The 20,090-nt window shown below is 36.0% G+C and overlaps 3 protein-coding genes across 8 annotated transcripts; all 3 read right to left on the bottom strand.

The window, feature by feature from the left end:
* Nucleotides 1-43: 43 nt before the first annotated feature.
* On the bottom strand, nt 44-6,368 carry LOC122570629 (mortality factor 4-like protein 1). Of its 2 annotated transcripts, none has more exons than XM_043733192.1 (7): nt 2,265-6,368; nt 1,699-1,932; nt 1,438-1,555; nt 1,059-1,367; nt 762-974; nt 506-675; nt 44-421 (listed from the first exon to the last, which is right to left on the bottom strand). In XM_043733192.1, the coding sequence occupies exons 2-7, from the start codon at nt 1,724-1,726 to the stop codon at nt 249-251; spliced, it is 1,011 nt and encodes a 336-aa protein (XP_043589127.1). In that variant the 5' UTR covers nt 1,727-1,932; nt 2,265-6,368; the 3' UTR covers nt 44-248. The 2 variants fall into 2 exon arrangements, with proteins under 2 accessions (XP_043589127.1, XP_043589129.1); XM_043733194.1 differs by having other exon boundaries at nt 897-974.
* A 43-nt stretch (nt 6,369-6,411) lies between these two features.
* On the bottom strand, nt 6,412-16,805 carry LOC122571147 (transcription factor E2F2). Of its 5 annotated transcripts, none has more exons than XM_043734525.1 (8): nt 14,783-16,805; nt 10,650-10,747; nt 10,413-10,570; nt 10,092-10,233; nt 9,803-10,016; nt 9,449-9,722; nt 8,998-9,358; nt 6,412-7,176 (listed from the first exon to the last, which is right to left on the bottom strand). In XM_043734525.1, exons 2-8 carry the CDS (start codon nt 10,726-10,728, stop codon nt 7,052-7,054), a joined length of 1,353 nt encoding a protein of 450 aa, XP_043590460.1. In that variant the 5' UTR covers nt 10,729-10,747; nt 14,783-16,805; the 3' UTR covers nt 6,412-7,051. The 5 variants fall into 5 exon arrangements, with proteins under 5 accessions (XP_043590460.1, XP_043590462.1, XP_043590459.1 ...); XM_043734527.1 differs by lacking the exon at nt 14,783-16,805 and adding an exon at nt 13,845-14,750; XM_043734524.1 differs by lacking the exon at nt 14,783-16,805 and adding an exon at nt 11,785-12,225.
* Nucleotides 16,806-17,255: 450 nt separating this feature from the next.
* Nucleotides 17,256-19,844, bottom strand: LOC122571153 (protein archease-like). The gene is made up of 5 exons (XM_043734533.1): nt 18,883-19,844; nt 18,566-18,754; nt 18,309-18,333; nt 17,895-18,099; nt 17,256-17,641 (listed from the first exon to the last, which is right to left on the bottom strand). The coding sequence occupies exons 2-5, from the start codon at nt 18,615-18,617 to the stop codon at nt 17,456-17,458; spliced, it is 468 nt and encodes a 155-aa protein (XP_043590468.1). The 5' UTR covers nt 18,618-18,754; nt 18,883-19,844; the 3' UTR covers nt 17,256-17,455.
* Between the last annotated feature and the right edge of the window lie 246 nt (nt 19,845-20,090).

The raw sequence follows: 20,090 nt of genomic DNA, 5'->3' as shown, positions 1-20,090 counted from the left end.
AAATGTACTACATTTTTTGTGCACTTAATAAACTAAAATGCTATATTCACACAACGGAAAATTTTCAAGAAGATTTCAACACAATTTTTACAATTTTATCTTCTATATTGAATAATTTCTAATAACGCGTAAATGTACATATATATATATTTTTTGAAGAAATATTGCAGCTGCCTTATTAATAATCTCAGATAAAATATTGTAGTATTGCTGAATTTAATTAAAAGTATCCAAACATTTATACTAACTTAGGCATATTTCCTGTGATAATCGGGTGGTGAGTCTGCATAGTCTTGTTGAAGATTAAAAAGTTCAGTATTATTTTTCTGTAAGTATTGTAAAAAATCGTGAAAGTGAGACAGTAACAATTGTATGCTTCTTTCATCCAATGTTGTGTACGACAACATTCCTCCAAGTCTCACTGCAAAAATAATTGACGTAATAGCAATACTTTTGATGATAAGTACATAAGAGTGTTATTACAAAGTATACTTAGAAATAGTACCAAATAGCCTTAGTAAATGAAATGCACCATATAATTGACTGGGCAGTGTTTCGGGATTATCATTCATAATTTGTATAAATTGCGGACGTTCCCACTTATATAACAATTGTAATCCCAGAGAAATATTGAAATATTCGCGAATACCTTTAGTTATTTCTAATGTGCTTTCCCTAAAAATAAGTCAGAATTTAAGGTTATTTATCTTCAAACGTAGAAAACTGACAGCTATTTATATGAAAACTACTGATGCAAGTACCTAACAGAGTCATTTTTTCCTATCGACTTTGAATCTACATAATCATCTAAAATTTTGTCAACTGTATTTTTCACAGGTAAAGCAGGTAATTTATGATATTTTAATATTACTTCTGATTCATCTATGAGTACAAACTTTAATTCCTCTGGTATCTTGATTTTAACTTCCACTTTAGTGAGATATTCTTCCGTTTCACCAGATGGCTCTAATCGGCTACAATAAAGTATTTCGTTTTATACATCTAACACATAAAGTTAAGCTTCTTGTAAAAATTAGTGAAATATTTTTGAGATAAACCTGCGCTTCTTGCGTGGTGCATCCGATGTGGAATCATGCGACGATGATGGTGTCACACTACTACCAGTACTTTTATTGAACCTACTGACACCTTTATCAACTGTTGCAACAGGGGTGCTAGCTCTACTATCAGTATCCTTTTCACGACCACCTTCACTCCTCCGACCTTGAGTTTTGGACGAGGTACTACCCTTTTTATTTTTCTGTGCAGATTGTTGATTCGAATGTGCTCTTTGAACCTCTCTTTGTCTTTGTACATTTGCTTCGTTGTATTTAAGTACTCGACTTTCAGGAACCCACTCATCCCAACTGTTTACATCACAATTGTATTTATGATTTCAACCTTATTAGAAATAGACAATGTAAAACGAAATCTTACTTCTTATTCCATCCTGCATAATGAATGAAATATTTAATTTGCTTTTCTTTAGTAATGGAGGACTTTAGACATTTTGCTTCATATATTAATGGCCCATGAAAGCACAGAACCTTCTCCCCTACAAATTAGCAGATATTTATTGAAAATAAGATGAAGGATTATAGCTGAATAAAAAAAATATTTATTATTCATTGATAAAAATTCATTAAATATACGCTAGGACCTTCGATACAGTTGTATTAAAAATTAAACGTAAAGTACCTTCTTGAAATTTACACTTGGGAGGCATGCTCGTGTCTTTTGAATTGCTTATTTTGACTGTTAGTTTTTTAGCCGTTAGTTTTTAAATATCGCCGAAATTTGCCCGATAATTCGCGCCAATGGAAAACAATTGATTTCCACTGATCAATTTAAAGCAGAACTTTGAATAAAGCGTCTTTTGCTTTGTGTTACATGTTCCCACGAAAAGGCTCGTTCACAATACCAGCGGTTACACTAGTGATAAAAGTTTCAACGTCAGTGATATTTCGTTTGCGCATTTATCATGCCTGAGACGCGGATTTGTTCAAATTTAATTCAAGGCTTAGACATGTGCAACATGAATAACTATAAACATCAAAACATTAGATATATTTCTTTATATTAAAATAAGTATTGCATATCGGCTACAAACAATTGACATAACAACAGTTATATATTTTTTTTAAACCAAATGTACAATCTGTGAAATGTACGACAGTTATCTATGTATTGCTTATCTTAACCCTAACCTATGATGTATTGATACAAAGTACGAAAATAATCAATAATGTTAGTAGCATATTTACATTGTGACTAAACTTTATCTCTATATTCATAGTTTCGTTCCTTTCTTTTTATATAAGATTGTAAGATCATGTAGAAACACCAACATATATATGAAACAGTCGATACTCACACCTCGAGCGCTGACGCGGGAATGACGAATAATTTACCGTAGCGCGGAAATTAGTAATATGCAAACATTGCGCATGCGCTCTTCATTTGAAACAAGGTGAATGCGTAAACTTCTTCTTCAATTAAAGCACTGATTAATGTTTTTATATATACTTTTTAATTTCTTTCTCTTATCCCTTGACAAAATTATAATCGAAATAAAATATCAAGATCATAGATTTAAGCGGTAAAATTATAAATCGCTTTACTTATTCGGATTCATAATGGTGCATGTACAACAAGCGTAAATACGTTCATAATGATCAAAATCAAGTTTTGATACTTTATTTTCTCATACCGTTATACGTATTAAACGTACATAAAAATATTTCTTCTGCTACATTATTCGTTATTTTGATATAGACATTTAGAACTTGTACACAACTTTCACGAACGAATTTTCCGGTGCAAAATTATATACAGTAGCAATTAAAATCGAGTCGAGCAACGAGTGTTTAACGTCGAACAACGGAAATGCCGATTCGAAAAAATAAATACATCCCCTTACTGCTTTATATACGTATATGACAAGGTGAACGAAAACCATAATTTTTCGTCTAATAAGGCGTGATAAGCAAAACACAAAGGTTGTGGAAAATTAAAAACATCACATCTCCCTATGACGTTACACAAGGTTATATTTTGTAACTTCTTCTTCATTTTTTCGTCTTGTTTTTACTGTTCGACGGGTCATGCCCGTAAAATGTGACAAAATTCTCATTCGTCGTATTGGTACGTACATCGCTCAATTTTTTTTTTTTATTTTTTTCTTTCTAAGACAATCGATCAGAATTAATTTCTGTACTTTTTTCAGCAATATTTCTGAACAGTCTCTCAAATACATTCGTAGAAAAGTGTATTTGCTTGCGTGTATAATGCGTGCACGCGAATAGCGATGAAAAAAATCATCGACGAATTAGAATCGAACGAATTCCAAAAGAATATCTATACAAGAATATCTAAAGCAACGCGTTTCTATTATACTTTCTTTTTTTTTTTACGTTTCCTTTGATAATTTAAATAATCGAATCGTCGTTGTTGCTCGCCGCTAACAACAATAATAATTTACTCTCGATGCTTAGGGCCGAGTTAGATCGCGTTAAGTGAAGACCATAAAACTGCCACTAAACGAAAATAGAAAAGAAAAAAGAATTGAGGAAAGGCTCTGTTGTCCATTGTAAAATACGAGAAGCGTCTTATTCGACAGACTGCCAGAAGCGAGCCAGAAGTTTCTTTTTTCACGAATAATCGGGTTTAAAATATGAAAACTGATGGACTGCCATCTTCGCGATAAGTTATTGTAAACAGATCCCGGTAAGTCTGAAAACGTCACAACGTTATTCGCACCTTCGTTCTTTTTCTTTTTTCTTTTTTTTTTTTTTTCTTGTAATCGATGTGCTTTTTACAACGCAGCCCTTCTTCGAACAGAATAAAAAATACAATATCAATAAACCATTATTATTACACTTCTTAAAATCCCGGACGCGCTCAGACTTCGCCGAGATCCCCGCAAACATTCAGGTAGAAAATATCGCAACTTCTCACTGGTGTGTCGGGATCGTTAATCGAACCGTCGACCATCGAACATTCGTATCAATTATCATCATTCGATCATCACGTCCATTCACACACGCTCACGCACTCTCTCGATTCACGTTTTCTTCTTCTTCTTCTTCTTCTTCTCCTTTTCTTCATTTTTCTTTTTTTTCCTTTTGCTTACCCTCTCGTTGCACGATGCGTATGAGAAAAGCACGATACCATCAATTTAATAGAAAGAAAAAAGAAAGAAAAAGAAACGAGAAACGAAACTAATACAACCCTCTCTGTTGCAGACAGGTATTGCGCGCTACGAACATTGTGCAAAATAATGTTATCCAAGGATTTTCACCTTATTTATTTCATTCGACGGTAAAACGACAAGAGGAAAAGTTATATTTAATTGTTTCTCATTTGCTCTGAGAAATGAGCAGTTATTCGTTGAAATAAATACACGTACAGCTAGAAGAAATATTTCGCGTTTTTAAAAAAAGTGTCCTAGTTTTGCAAGTAATGAGAATCCAGCGATTATTCTGCACAATATTCGCTTGACTATAAAACATATGTACTTATTACATATACATATACATCGTACATATATATATATATATATATATATATAATATATATATAAGTGAATTTATAAACTAACATTTTCCTCGTGTAATGTATCAATAATTAATTATTAATCGTAATTAAAACTAACTAATCGATATATCGTGATAATCGCAATGAGGTGTCCGCAGCATCCGGTTTTTCTTTCTCTATTATCTCCGTTTTTGTCCATCGGGGTCGTCACGTTCTTACATTTTGCCTGTCTGTGTGTATGTATATATATATAATATATATATATATTCATATATTTTTGTATAGTATGTAAATTATTTACAGTTCTTTTGCAGAAGGGTGTGATCATTATTGTGTAGGCACTATGGCTTTGGACGTACACTAATTGTAAGTTGTACGTTTAGGGTACATCCTTAAGAGATTTCCAGTTGAGACAATTCCCTCCAATGCGCCCTCGACTTCCTCAAGGAACAAATATTCGTCATCTTGATCCTCCCTCGTACTTAATCGAATTTTTCACTGAAACACCGACTCTTTCAAACTTTCTTTCTTTTTTCCACGCCGTTTCACGCGGCAGAAGTCAAGGCTGACACTGGTGCAAAATTCTCTTCGAAAAATCCCTTTCTTCTTATAAATCAGGTTCAGAATAACACTGTATCCTGAAAAAGAATCTTAAACGTTCTTTATCGTTACGACTCGAATTAAATATACGTGCGTTTGCATACAACGATACGCCCTAAGGTTTTCTGCTTTTACACGATTTTTCCTCTGCTTCGTATGCTCCTTCTTTCCCATCGTACGCTCGAGTTCGTCTCCGTGTTCGTTACGACATCGTCAAAGAAGCTAATCCAACACGACGATGATTCAACACGATGATCATGATCTATTAGCCAGACTGAATAATATTTTTTTCGGTAGGATCGTACTGTAAGATGATAATGTTTCATATATGTACGTGTTCGTTATGTGTGTATTTTTTTTTTTACATGTCACAAAATGTTCCGCACCGATAGATAAATTCAATTATTATAGATATACTTTTCTTTTTTTTTTTTTCTTCATGCATCAAACTGTACAAATTGTCGCTCTTCTATTCGGAAAATTCGACCGATTACAAAAGTATATAGAATAAAAACTATGCCTTCAGCCGTTCGCGCTTTTCATCTTCTTCGTCTCTTTCTCTCTCTCCCTCTCACTCCGTTTTTTTTTTTTTATCATCATTTTCTCTTTTTACAAACGATTTCTTCGTCGATAACGCCTACTGTACGCATCGATCGCCTCGACAAATATTTTAATAATTACAATTCGATCATTCCGGACGGCGGTCTCTCGGCGGTAAAAGCGCACGATTTAGAAAAAAGAGAACAATCAGTCAGTCGAAGTGACAAGAGAAAGGCGACCGCCCGGAAAACGTTTCTCCCGTTGCTCTTATCTTTTCAATTATATATATCGATAGAAACATTATTCTAGGAAGGACCTTTTTTTCATCGAAACTATTTTCTTCTTCTTTTCATACGCTATCGATTCTAATAATAATAATTTTTCATTTTATACAATTCGATTAATTAACCGTAGAAAGAAACAAAAGAAAAAGGGAAACATCGTAGTTGTTCGTACCAGTCTCTCCTCTCTTTGAAACTTCAAATATATCTTCTTCCTGCTATATCAACCGTTCATTTTCACAACTAATCTCCATACTCTTACATCATTTACAATATTAGTACACACATTGCACAAGAAAGCGGCACTTCGACTTCACCAGGGCTGTTTTACGAAATTATTAATCCCATAAACTCGATCGGCCGCGACCGTATCAAGCTGGAAGTACTTCACCGCGCGCATTCAACATTAGCGTGATATGTTTCTCCCCCCACCCCTCCCCCACCCCAATCACTGTTTATTTGATACTTTTCTTATCCTCGCAGAGGCCGAATTTCGAAACTTACGGGCCGACCGTGATAACAACTATGTGCAGTTGATCTCTCGCGGAAACTGCTTTAAAAAATAATAATAATAATAAAAAAAAAAGAAAAATCACCGCTCGTGAAACACACCTTTAATAAAATACTATTCGGTACTCGAATAACACGTTCTATCTGTATACTTTTTAATATATTTACACACGTGTTTATCTTTCTTTGTCTTTACAAAAACTATATAAGAAGCAGAATTATTTATTGTTGATAAAAAAAATTGTCAGAGCAACGTGTCGATTTCCATTGTAACGTGAATTTGATTGCGTTCGAAACATAATTGTCGGAGTATCCCTGTTCCTATATTTTCCTTATTTTTATCCCAATTCGTGTAATGGGCCGATGGATGATTCGTACGCTACGTTTTCTGCTCGATCGTTCCCTTTGAAGTTAATAAAACAAACAATTGTCAATCGATACGAAAGCGCTAGCATTATTGGATTAACCAAGTGATCTCTATCCGTTCGAATACTAAGGAGGCGAACTCAGAGTGGTAGTCCAAAAAAGACAGGGGTCTTTGCGTGTATTGCGTGTCACGACGACGACGATTAGGACGATATCCTTTAGAATTTGAAATCAAAGAGATCCGAAAGTCCCTCCTCTGTGCCTAACGCGAACGAATAGTCGTTTTCGGAAAGAGGCGGTTCCAGAGACAGCAGGTGCTCACCGAAATCAAGAATACTTAGATCTGCAACAAAAGAGAGAGAGCGAATGCTGGATTTGTCCCGTCTCATCGAACATTTTCGCATTTTTCATTTCTTTTCTTTCTCCTAGAACTTCTAACGCTTCTCGTTTCATAGAACTTGTAATTTTCGAGAAAACGTCCAGTTACATTTGAACATTAAAACTTATTTGATTTATTTTTGAAAGACAATAAGCAAGAATAATTATTATTTAAATTAAATATTAATTAGCGACAGTTAAACTGCTAATATCGTTATGTTAATTTATTGTCCATTTAATGAATTGCTTCGCGATGATATTCAAAGATTCATGTACATATTTTTATCACGCTTATACGTATTATGATTGCTTTTGTTATTTATTTTTAATAATATTAAAATTTCATGAGTTATTTATAGAGCCTAGTAGTAAATTAATATATTGGTTTCGACTAATTTATTACAAGCAGAAACGTGCTATAATCAAATTTCTACAAAATTATAAAATTAAAAGTGATTAGTTTTTAATGTCGTTTGAAAAGTTGCCTACTTTTGCTTAGATTATTATTATTAGTAAACTACCAATGTACTAGGTATTAATATAATATCAAGATAAATAGTAAGATATTCTGTGAGATAGAGTGGAAGGATTAAAAGCAATTTGTTTCAATAATGAGGTGAATGCCAGAAGAAAAAGATCACATACATAATTGCATTGAAATACAAACAAGCCAATAATTATTTTATCCATGAAACGTACCTTCGTGCGACATGAGCTTTGCTGTTTGAAACCGTTACCTAACTAGAACTCTGCCTGTGATGTGACTTTCATTTGGTTAACACACAAGTCACAGCCAGAGCTCCATCAGGGTACGGCTATCCTCCATTGTTGAAAAGGTAGAAGATCAAGGAAAAAAAGATAGCTCAAGTTAATGGAACTCGATAAATAATGAAAAATCAACTCTTACTATCTTTTTTTTTAAAGAGATATTTTTATTAGAGCTGTTCTAGTAGAATTCATCAGTGACATGCATAACATTTCTTTCAAGCATTTAAATAAAATTTGAATATTAAGATGATAAATATTTCTTTTATGCAAGAAAGAGATGTATTTGAAATATCTCGGAAGTATACAAACAAAGAAGTGCAGTGTGAAAAGCATTTATTAAAAAATAAAATAAAATAAAGGTATATTTGTGTTAACAAGAAAGAAAGAAACAAGACAGAAGAAAAAGAAATAAGAACTGGAGTGGAAAACAATGTTGAGAAACTGTACAAGAGAAATATTAATTAATTAAAGCCTAATAAAAAATTAATTAGAATCTTGCACTAAATTGTTAAAGCATTGTTATAAATTAATATGTTAATATACATTGATAACAGACTTAAAGAACTCAAAAGTAATGCAAGAAGATAAAAACAAGCTTAACACTTGTATTCAAGATATATATACTATTGTATAGATATATATATACTGTATATATATACTATTTTTATTTAAATATTTACGTTAAAAAGGTTGTATTCACCTTCTTGCAATTATTAGTATTTTATACCCAACATTCGTGATAAAATATGCGATACATTTAAAAGCGTGTATACAAAAAACGGCAGCATAAAAAAATAAATAATTATGATATAACTTCACAAAAAGAATAAAAATTAATATTCATACGGATGCATTGACCTTACTTTACTAAATCTTAAGCTCCGTTTATTTAAAACCATTCACAAATTTTATTAAAAAAAAAAAAAAAAAAAAAAAGGAAAAATAGAAAAGAAGGCAAAATAAAGAATAATAAGTAAATCTTAACAAATCCTGGTTTTGAAGATATACGCCATCCTACCTGAAGTGCTAATTTGATCCTCCGTTTGGAGTTGGAATTTGCCTCCACCCATTGGTCCATAATCATCAGATTCACACAAAAGTGCGTCCCTCATGCCTGCTAAACTGGTAACTGCAGATATAACCGGTGTGGACAAACGAGTATTCAACGAACTCTCGACAGAAGGTACTGGTTCAACCCGAACCCCGCTTTCTTCATTGGTTAAAAGTTCAGGAGGCAGACAAGGTATTTCGGATTCTTTTGACGAAGGCACAGGTTGCGTCGTCGTGTAACCCGGATTGGGAGACGTTTTGACTGTAGGATCATCAGGGCAGAGGAACACCTCTATCTCGCCATGAGATGACCTCATGTGCATTTGAAGCTGCAAGCATAGAAATAACACAATAAGTAAGTGATAAAGAAATATGGATGGTTCTAATTTTAATTGATTTTTATGAAGAAAAATAGCTACCTTTTGCTGACCAAGGTTATTGATAGGTTGTGGAACATGAAGTGTGGCTTCTGGCGGAGCTTTTACTGCCATTATAGCCTGGTCTTTGTACATTGGGACAGAACGTAAATCGTGATACGTTACATAAGCGTATTGTCTGTCTGCACAGAGCTCCCTAAGATTTTTGTCTGCACCGTGAATCAATCGATCCAAGGTGTTTTCCTTAGCTTCTAGATCTGCCACTTCCCTTCTGAGATCAGCGATATCGTTCCTATCGTTTGGTAACTGACCACCTCTATAAAATAAAATAATTACATTTACCATTCGAGTAGAAAAATTCGGTATTTAATTCTTTATAAACGATGAATAACGTACTTCCATTGTATATTGTTTTTACTTTTCTTCTCCAAAATACCTATGCCTTCCAATACATTCGTAATGTCGTATATACGACGTTTCTGTACTTCTAACTTTTCAGACGCTACGTTTAAATCTACAACACCGTCTTGACTGCTCTCGACTAAATGTATGAACTTTTTTGTAAGTAAGCTCAGTGATGTATCGTACCGCGTTCTTTCTACCGTTTTACCTGCAAACGAAGATAACATTTCTTTTCCTCGAAGATGTGAACGATATTATTTTAGGCGAAAGAAGGGAAATTTACTTTTTGTAGGAGTGTGGCCAGCCAGAGAACTCGATCCAGATCTCCTACGTTTGCCTCTAGGGGCTTTGAAGGCAGATTGGCTAGGACCGGTAGTTCCCATTTCCAGATTCAGTCTTCGTTTCACTGCTTGAACTGATATTTGCTATAAAAACATAACAAAACAAAGTAATATTAATATATTGCAATACTGATTTTACTATCATAGAATTTAATTATTTTTTTAAACAATGTTGATTGAAAATATCATATCTGATTAATATGTTTACCAGGAAGTGTTGTCTGATCTAAAAATTATGTGAATGTAAATATAGCCTTATTTACTTCAGTTCGTGGTGGTGGTTGTGTAGGTTTCCTTGTTACTTGATAACAAGGTGTTTGTCCATATTGATGGTCTTGAAGATGAGGACTTGGTGTTTCTTCAGCCACTTTTTGTGCTTGAACTTCATCCAAAGAGCCATCGTCCAAAAACTCTTGTTTCACTAAAAGTAATTTATGCGTATACCAAGTATGTAGCTAAATTAAATGAAAATTATGAAATAACTAGTAATTGATACATACATAATTTAGTTTCCACCATGTCTGGTGTGACAGGCCTGGCAGGATCTTCCAAGACCACTTGTCTCCTTACTCGAGGCATCTTGATTGTTTAGGAGAACCTATAACAAACAATTATAAAAGTATAAAATAATAAGCTTATGGAATACAAAGTACATTATGTAAGATTGAAGGTAAGTAAGATCGGGAAAGATAATATCAAAGTTATAGTAAATATTAACTTCTTTAAACATTTTTAGTCAAGAATTTCAAACATTACACAAATATTTCATAGGAATCTGGTACAAAAAGGCATATCAAGATTATATCACAATATGTTAGAAAGTTTTACATCGTATTACATTGGTTCTATTAGATATGTATGTTTGTAATAACAAATCGTAAATAAAATTTTCCCTATCTGATATGAAATACTATTTTTATTTTATATTAAAATTAAATCTCAGTGACAATTATAGGGAAAAATAATTACTCAGAAATTCCTGTCATCACATATAAATATTACTACATACGATAGAAATACATAGAAATAATGTTATTGAATTCATACCAATAAAGATATTATCAAGAAAATACAAATATTCCTAAACATAATGTACATTTTTAAGAGAATACAATGAAAAATATATATTGTAAATGTTCCATTTTGCTTCTAGAATATATGAAATACTACAATAAATTTGTTAGCAAATACAAAATATTAAGAAATATTCCTATATTGCTTAGAAAACAATACTATTTACTTTGTACGTTTGAAAAATTAATTACATTCAATATTGATAAAATTTTTTTTAATATCATTATGTATATTTATACAATCTATCGATGATGAAACGAATGTTAATACCATTAACAATAATGTTCATAAGTATTTTTTCCTACTTTTGATTGGTTAAATCGAACTGTCGAAGTTTTTTAGAAAACGTGTCATACACTACACATCGTCCATGAAGGTTAATAAGTGTATACTATTTTGGCGGATATGTATTTTTTATTTCATATCGTTTGTCGTAAAAAAATTGTGTATTGTGTATTTGGAATGTATCTGTTACTGAATGTTCGTTAACAATGATTGCAAGAGTAGAAGAAAAATTGATCGGAAAACATGAAATGTAACGTTATAACGTGATATTAGTACCTTGTTAACCTTGTCAGCAGTATATGCTTTATCAAAAATATACCATTTATATGTGAAAATTATTGACAGCGAGGTGTGCGGATCCGATAAAAATTTCTATCGATCGTCGTCCCTTCATTCTCGAGTTTTTGTCAGTGCCACCCATTTGTGAGTGTATTTTATTCGGTCGCGATAGCACATTTAAGGAGAAGCGACTTTTTAGATGCATATCAAAGAACAGACAGCATAGGGGAGAAGGTTTTTGTTCTTGAATCAAGCAACATTGGTAAATCCTAATAATAGAACTCGTATTCCAAAGAACTTCGCATTTGTCTTCGCGAAGGAAATGACAAACTTTCATGTTACAATAAAACAAAAAGATAAACAAGAAATAGGCAAATAAAAAAAATTCTGTCATTATACTATTAATAGGATATTTAAAATAGATTTCTACATTTTCTATTTGTCTTGGATACTTTTAACATAAAATATTTTTATTTATTATATTTGAATCATATCTAAATATCTTTTTTCTGAGAAAATATTAATGATATCTTAGAAATAAAATGTTTTAGATATTTATAACATAATAGTATATAAAAATAGTAGTTCCATGAAACAACGAAACGGAAGTGGTTGACCAAACGACAAGGTGACAATTTTGTAAGTACTGAACATCTGGTGAAACCTACAGATCAATTTCTGTATTGTACTTTAAGTTAAACGTGTATAGCAGCTGCAAAGGTCGAGACCAAATGAATGGAAAAACAAAAAGAGATTAAAACAGGCATTGTTCGTTATATGACTTTTGTATGTATTTGATTTTCCTAGATTTTTAAGAACCACTTCCTGTAATTTTTATAAAGACGATAAGATTAGACGACGTAGCAACTTCGACTATCAATTATTTTATAAACAAATTAAGAAAATAACTATATTATTATAAATATGCGCAATATAATTTTCTACTATTGTTTAAAATCACTATTAAAAATAGTTTCAACTATAAACAGATAGTGCATATATTATTAATTCCAAAGATTAATTAATAAAGTAATAATATAATTAAGATCATATAAATTTTACTTTTAGAATAGTGACATTCGAATTACTATTTCTAAAAACAAGTGATTCAGCGTTATCAACTGTGGCAAGTATTTCAAAGTCGATTAGAATTCTAAACTAATTTCCAACGCGTCGTCTCAGAAAAAATTCCCTAGAGTCGTTTCCTTTTGTTATCCATTTGTTCCGATCGTACATGGTGCGACGTTTTTTCGCCGTTTAGGAGGAAAGATCACAGGAAAACAAAATAGCCGCGAGAAACAGGAGAAAATCGTTCCTAAGGTCCCCGTTTTCAAAGGTCTCGTTACGCGCCTGAGCGGAATGAGAGACCCACGGTGCGGACGCGTACGAGAATTTTCGAAAAAAAGAGCAAGCGTCCCGAGAACACGAGGCAGCGTTCCGGGTGTGGTTTAAAGAGGCACGCCGCGCTGCAGGATCGTCGTGTTACAGCAGCCTTGCGTTGTAAGCAGTTTTAGAAGCAAACTCCCGGTCGAACTGCGTGGTTGTCTCGTTTTCGCCTGTTTGGCCAAGTACACACCGTACTACACCGTATAGAACGAGCGATCGTGAGGCCAATAGCATGGTAAAGCGCATTCGAAGGTTGGGAGCAATGCACGATGCTGAGGCATTGATTGGTAGGATGTTATCTCGAAGATAAAACCCGACTGGTGTAACTTGCGTCGACGGCATTGGATGTAGAACTAGCCTAGAGCCCATCGATTGGTAGGAGTGAGGTCTTTAAAATACGAGATATAACGTCTGTTCACAAACGTTCCACACGAACGACCTTTAAGGAGGTATGCAATAAATCCAATGCTCTCTTTTGATGCAACAGTTTTTTTTTTTCAACTTTTTCTTTTCTATTTTCTTTCTTTTTTTTTCAAATTCATAGAACGTCCTGTATACGAAAAACGTGCAACGCACTACAGACAGGAAATATGGTAAAAGCTTCAAATGGATAATCGTACAGGCATGCCTTGTGTGCATGAGGCTTCAGGCCCCAGATGTTAGCGACGAACCTTACTGTCCTCCTTTTTTTCCGTCCTTCCGCTCGTGGAAACCGCACAGGTCGCAAGGTCTATCAGTGAGACCCGAATAATCGCTCCCTTTCTCTTATCATTTTACAAAAAGAAAAAAAACGTGCATCCATCACAGTGGATCTGGTCTTACAGATCGTTCGTTACAGAGTGACCGCGATCAGCTGTTAACGTTGATTGAAGGTTCAGAGGTTGTTTTCTTTTCATTTTTGCTCGACTTATTCTCGTGTATTTGCGATACCGCGTAAAATGTCCGATCACGACCAAAGCAACGAACTTATACCGATTTTATTGAACTCGGGTAATGCGTACTCGCGATATAAATCCACACGCCACGCACCGAAGCGGCCATGCATACGAGAGCGAGCGAGTGAGCGCAAGCGGGCGGACAACGAGGGAGCGCGGTTATGCGAGCGCGCGCACACACACTACTCCTGCTCAATACACACACATAGAAACGCCACGATTCGCACGCAATACGTAGAGCCGTTTAAAGAGCCAAGCCGGGACTAGAGTATCCCTAGTTAGGCGTGCTACCGGCACGGTCATGAGGAAACCTAGAATCAGTGCACGCTTTCGCGATTGATCGCGAGAGATGCCAGCGACTTTCGACGCACCAAATCGGTTGCGCTCGAAATAACGGGCCATTCTTTCCTTTTCTTTTTTTTCCCTTTTTCTCTCTTTTTCTTTTAATTCTTTCCTTTCTGTTTATGCGCTCCAGTAAGCACATCTTTCGTACACGATAAATTGCGATAGAGAAAAGAAACGCGCACGACTTTTCGGATGGGGACTCGGAGTGTGAATGTTTCGAAACAACTCTGTTACTATTTCCTCTAGGCGGAGAATATTTCTTTTTTTCCATCCGATCGGAACAAATGGATATCGAAAAACTGATTGTACGCGTGTTTATTTCCACTTACTTGGCTCTCAAGCGTGCGGTAGAAACTGCACAGTATTTTGAGACGGAGGCCCACGCTCTCTTCCGGGAGGTTCAGCCAGCACACGGCGCGGCGCGTGTCACAGCGCCGACGAGCGAGGCATATCCGTGCCTCCTCGATAGAGGCAAATACGTCGCCGTCGTGGTCGTGATCGTTGTCGTCGCGTTGCCGATATTTCTAGATGCAATTTTCACTGTAGGCCTGTCGATGACAGGACAAGGAAACGTGTTTGTCTGGGGAAACGACCAGACGACGAGGCTTCTCCTAACCCGGTCTTCCGAGGCTAGCCCATGCACGAAATGCTTCTCTTGCTTTTTCGCTTTGGTATATTATATACACACTTCGTACATATGATTTACTATTCTCTCGCCCTCGCTCGTTTTCTCTCCCTCTGTCCTTCTTTCTCAACTTATAAACGGTTGTCGTTGTCCTCGTCGTAGTCGTAGTCGTAGTAGTTGCGTGGCCTTTATTTCTCACACACACACTTTCTCTCTCTTTCTCTTTCACGCTCGTTTTTCTATATATCTGCTTCGTTCTGTCTCTCTACCGCACTGGTGCGGTATCCATTTTCTGCAGGGCCGATCTCAGCAATAGGAACGACAACCAAGCACCAGCAGCAACAGCAGCAGCAGCAGCAGTAGACTGGGGACCCGAAATAATCGTGCGTAAAGGGCCGAAACTGTACGTGCGTTCGTCGTGTTTTCAGCTTCCAAGGAATGTATAGGCTTTAAAGTTCACGATAAGCCCCGCCTCGACATGATCGGTCGAGCCACCGGCGAGGAAAACGAACCTTTTCTGTCGGGGTGTCGCGCGCGCACACGAGGCCGGCTCGTGAGCTGGGCGATTGGATGGACGGGGCTAGCTGGCGCGCTGGCAACTGGCTCGGGCTACGAGGCAGATAGACCCGTCTGTACCGGTAGTAGTAACACCGAACCGCGTGTCTGTGCGCTCTACTGCGCTCTCACCAACGCTCAGTGTCAATGTGGTAGTGGCCTTCTACCACTGACTCGATATGCTCTTGAACGCTTCTCTGTCATAGTGGTAGTACGTGCTTAGGCGCCTGTCATGTGTCGGTGCGTTCGTGGACGCGCGCGTATAACGTACCGGCGCACCGGCCATCTGCCGGTCGTACACAGGAGTCGAGTACGCGCGCCAAAACCGTCACTTCGCTTTTCTCCGTCCGTAACCACCGCGCCGCCAGCGATAGCAGATATCCAAAAAAGTTCCTAGATCGTGTCACCTTTCCTCAGTTTTTCATGAAAATTATTCACAGGTTCACTTGTTTTTACTTGCCTCTTGATGTTGTTTAAACGGCTATGATCTTTCAAGCATTCGCGATAACGTTTGTTTATATCCGTTAGGGTTAGATGTCCCACGATGGGTACAGGATGTCACGCTTTTCCGTTACAGCATGTCGTTTATGTTGATTGAAAAATGGAAGATTGAAAATTAGAAACACACCAGTTACACAACCTTTTCATGAAGATAAAAGACACACGCGCCAAAACTGTCCCTCTCGTTTTCCTCGAAACTGCCACGCAAGCTCCGGCATGTAGGTGAAAAATCCCTATATCACGACTTTCCCGAGACACGTTCAAGCTTGATGTATCGGTTACTCGTATTTGACAGTTTAAAACGTCACGATATATCGTTTTGATAGATTATTACCGTACCAGTCCGCCATGGTTAGGGGTGTACGCTTTCGAAACAAACGGCCACGCTTGATGTTGGCAGTGAGTCCCTTTAACAGTGGGCCTTATCGCGAAGGAAAGGGGGCAAGAATCAAACGAATGATTAACACAGTCTTCTATTATGTAATTTTCGAAGCTTTTTGATTCTCTTCTCTCGAGTACACGCGCTTCCGAAGATTGGGAGGATCCCACTGCCTATCGTTTCTTGCCCGAAACTAAGCGGGCGGTCGTCGCTTCCTTCACGATGGAGGGGTGTTCGATGCCAGGGCCGTATCACTTTGCACGTGCGAAAGTACTCTTAACTATGCTTTTCTATTCTATTCTATCGTATGGCAAATCTCAACGTTAGTCGATGACTTACATTCTAATTCATATTTTCTTCTAACTACAATTTTATCGTAATAATACAAACATCGATCTTTCTATTCTTTGGTGGCGAAAATTTTCACTGACGCGAAACATAAAAAACATCTTTATTATATGTTTATAAAAATATACAAACATTCTTATATAATACTTGTTATACGTGTCTGGCATTTATAAGTTACTATCAATAACTTTCGACAACAATCAAACATTTGTTAATATAGGTACAATATATAAAGAATTAACAATTGAAATGTTTACGTTATATAAATAAATTGTGTACGGTTATACATTGGCGGTATAAAGTTCTTGAACGGTATCCTCCACAAAACGCAGGGTTCCATGGTACGTTACTACGTACTTGAGGTAGATCGCCAAGAAGGGAGCCCGGTGTTTTCTTCATAACGTATTTATTTGAACCCTACGCAAGTACAAAAGGATCGTACCCTACGTAGGACGTAAGAGAGGGTATATACATCCCTTCTTGCTTCTATATTCATACGTTCCTACATACTGTTCTGTCTCAAGCCTTAACCCGAGCCAAATTACACGGGCGCGCCAAGAAATCAAACAAGATACCGAACTGAATCCGAAACGGCTATATGTCTACGATCACGAAAAGTTCGGGACGTTCTGATTCAGGACGATCGAGGATTTGCATCGCTGAGTACGTAATCGCTTTCACCTCGGCGTTTTGCGTGTGTTTGCCGATCGTGAACTCTTCTCCTAACGCCGTCGCAGAGATCTTGAAGTTCTCGCGGTCGAAATTAGTAATCTTCACTTTCTGATAACACAAAGCGATACTTCTTTTTTAAAAAAATCACAAAAGACAGCGTTTTAAAGGAAGAACAAGGTACTTTATTTCAATTTCTGAATAAATAGTTAAACAACGTATTGAACGGAATGGTCTATCGAATAAATGATATTGTATAAAAGGTAAAAACAGACATAAAAATGCAAAGTAAAGCGTTTTGGTAATCGAGGAGGGATTTTAATTGCAATAATGATGTAATCAAAGTTTAATGAATGCAATATACCTTCGCAACGATAAACGGTTCAGCGCTAAACATGAATAACAATTCGTCGAGGAAATGAAAAAGAAGACTTTCCATGTCGTGTCCTTCCGCTTCTATGTAATGTAACTGTGTCATTTGAACTCGCTCTAAATCCGTCATGTACCCAAACATGGCCACCGCACATTGCTCGAAAGCCTCTTCCATGGTATTGCCCCATGCGTGCAGTCTATAATACGTCATGAGCATTACGATATATATTTATTTTAATAATATAATATTGTTAAAGTTATTGTTAAATTGTTATTGTAACGATATATAACTTGTCGCTGTATTAACAGTAATTATTGTCCTATTTTTTGTTTTAGGTTATCTTTGCAAGTAACCTCTACAATATATCCGCTTTAATTGCGAAGGATTTACAAACTTAATACTTACTGCACATCAGCCGTGTGGTCCAAATCTGAAACAGGAAACGCACGCATATAATTTCAATTATCTTTTTATGTAATTTCTTGTACAATTAGGTGTGAAATAATGCTCTAAATTTTGACTTCGACTCGTTCACATGTGGCAAAATGGACGCCGGTATAATGGCGCGCCGGCTGCCGGTTATATCATTCTAGTACGATGAAAGTGTTTACTTTGTGAATTTAATGCGTCATTACGCTCAAAGTATGATACTGGGTACTTACATTCGTATTTAGCCGGAGGTATCACAAAATCTTCTTCGCTTAACGTGTCCATGATTGCGCACAGCTGATCTCACGTACGTGAATAACCGATCAGCTGATTCTCTGACAGGTTTAATCAATGGCAGTCCCGGTTGTGCGTGTACGAGATTGTACTACGTAGATGGCGTTACGTAAAAGGATACTCACGATCTTGATTACCGATGGAGCAAAAATGGTAAACGCAATCATAAGAAAAGTATATATACATACGTATACATGATTTGAATTAATAAAAATTTATCAACATTCAAAGGTAGGATAAGGAAAAGATTAATTACAATTTTTTTCATTGGTATTTCCAGTTGATCATGATATCTTGAAACGTCCGTATAATCTTTTTAAAGGCGCAGTATGTTTGTTCAACTTTGTGTACTTTTTCCAATCTTTATTTTTGCAATTTCAATGGAAAAGTAGCTTACATATCTCCAGATTAGTTTTAATACACTTACAGTTGCTCTCTTGCCGGGTTTATCGAAGCATTTACAAATCACTACGCCACGCGCGATCGAGCGTAGATTTCGAATTTGTGTCATTTGTGCGCATTAGTTTTCACGATAGCGGCAATCACCGATCAGTGAATGGTGAACCGCATAACCAGCCTTTAAATGCCAACCAACAGACCTACATATTTTTCTTCTGAATAAATACGAGATGCGATTGACTCATTTTTCGAGAAGATGTAAAAGATGTTAAGTTTTGATTAAATTGTTCTTTTCTCATATTTTTATTTCCATGTTAACTGAAATTGTTTTGTCCTAATAATATATAGCTTTGTTTGTTCAGATTTTTTTATTGTAAATAGACAATGTAACGAAAATTTATGATACTGCACTGAAATGAGAGTATATAATACATAAGAACATACGAAGATATTCAAAGTATAGTACTTGTTATAATATTTACTGGATCAGATGAACTTCTGCACAGATTTCATTTCTTCAATTGTACCCACAAAAATATGATTTTGTATAAATGTCCACAGTCTACTTATTGTCATTATATATTAAAAACTACCGATAAATTCATCAACCTAATCATTCCAACAGAAATATCTATTTGCTGGCTTTTCCGATGTTCGAACAAATTATCGAACGATCTCATCGACGATCATCGGTGAATTCACCGCTTCGACGATTAACTGTGTCGATTGATCCTATCGATCGAACGAATGAGAATCGGATAGGCTGATCAGGCATGTAAGTATGTGGTACAGTTTCGTTGGGCATTTTTCCTTGTCAGTCGCCTCCCCGATGAAAACTAGTTTCTCATATCGGTGCGACGTGATCCAAGGGCGTCTGGTTCGAGCTCTTCGTAATCCCCTGTTACATAAAACTGCGTAGACGGTACCATAGCAGTTCCATAGGAACATCTTGTCGTCATTTGTTTACAGTATCGTTTTCAACTAGCTACCGCTAGTGGCAGGTATGTACTTGCAAGGTCACAAGGTCACGGATGCCTATATTTGCTCGCATGTGATTTATGCGCG

This window comes from Bombus pyrosoma, linkage group LG9, assembly GCF_014825855.1.
Source record: "Bombus pyrosoma isolate SC7728 linkage group LG9, ASM1482585v1, whole genome shotgun sequence".
Taxonomy (NCBI): domain Eukaryota; kingdom Metazoa; phylum Arthropoda; class Insecta; order Hymenoptera; family Apidae; genus Bombus; species Bombus pyrosoma.
Note: the sequence above shows the minus strand (reverse complement) of the source record. Positions and strands in the feature narration are given on the sequence as shown.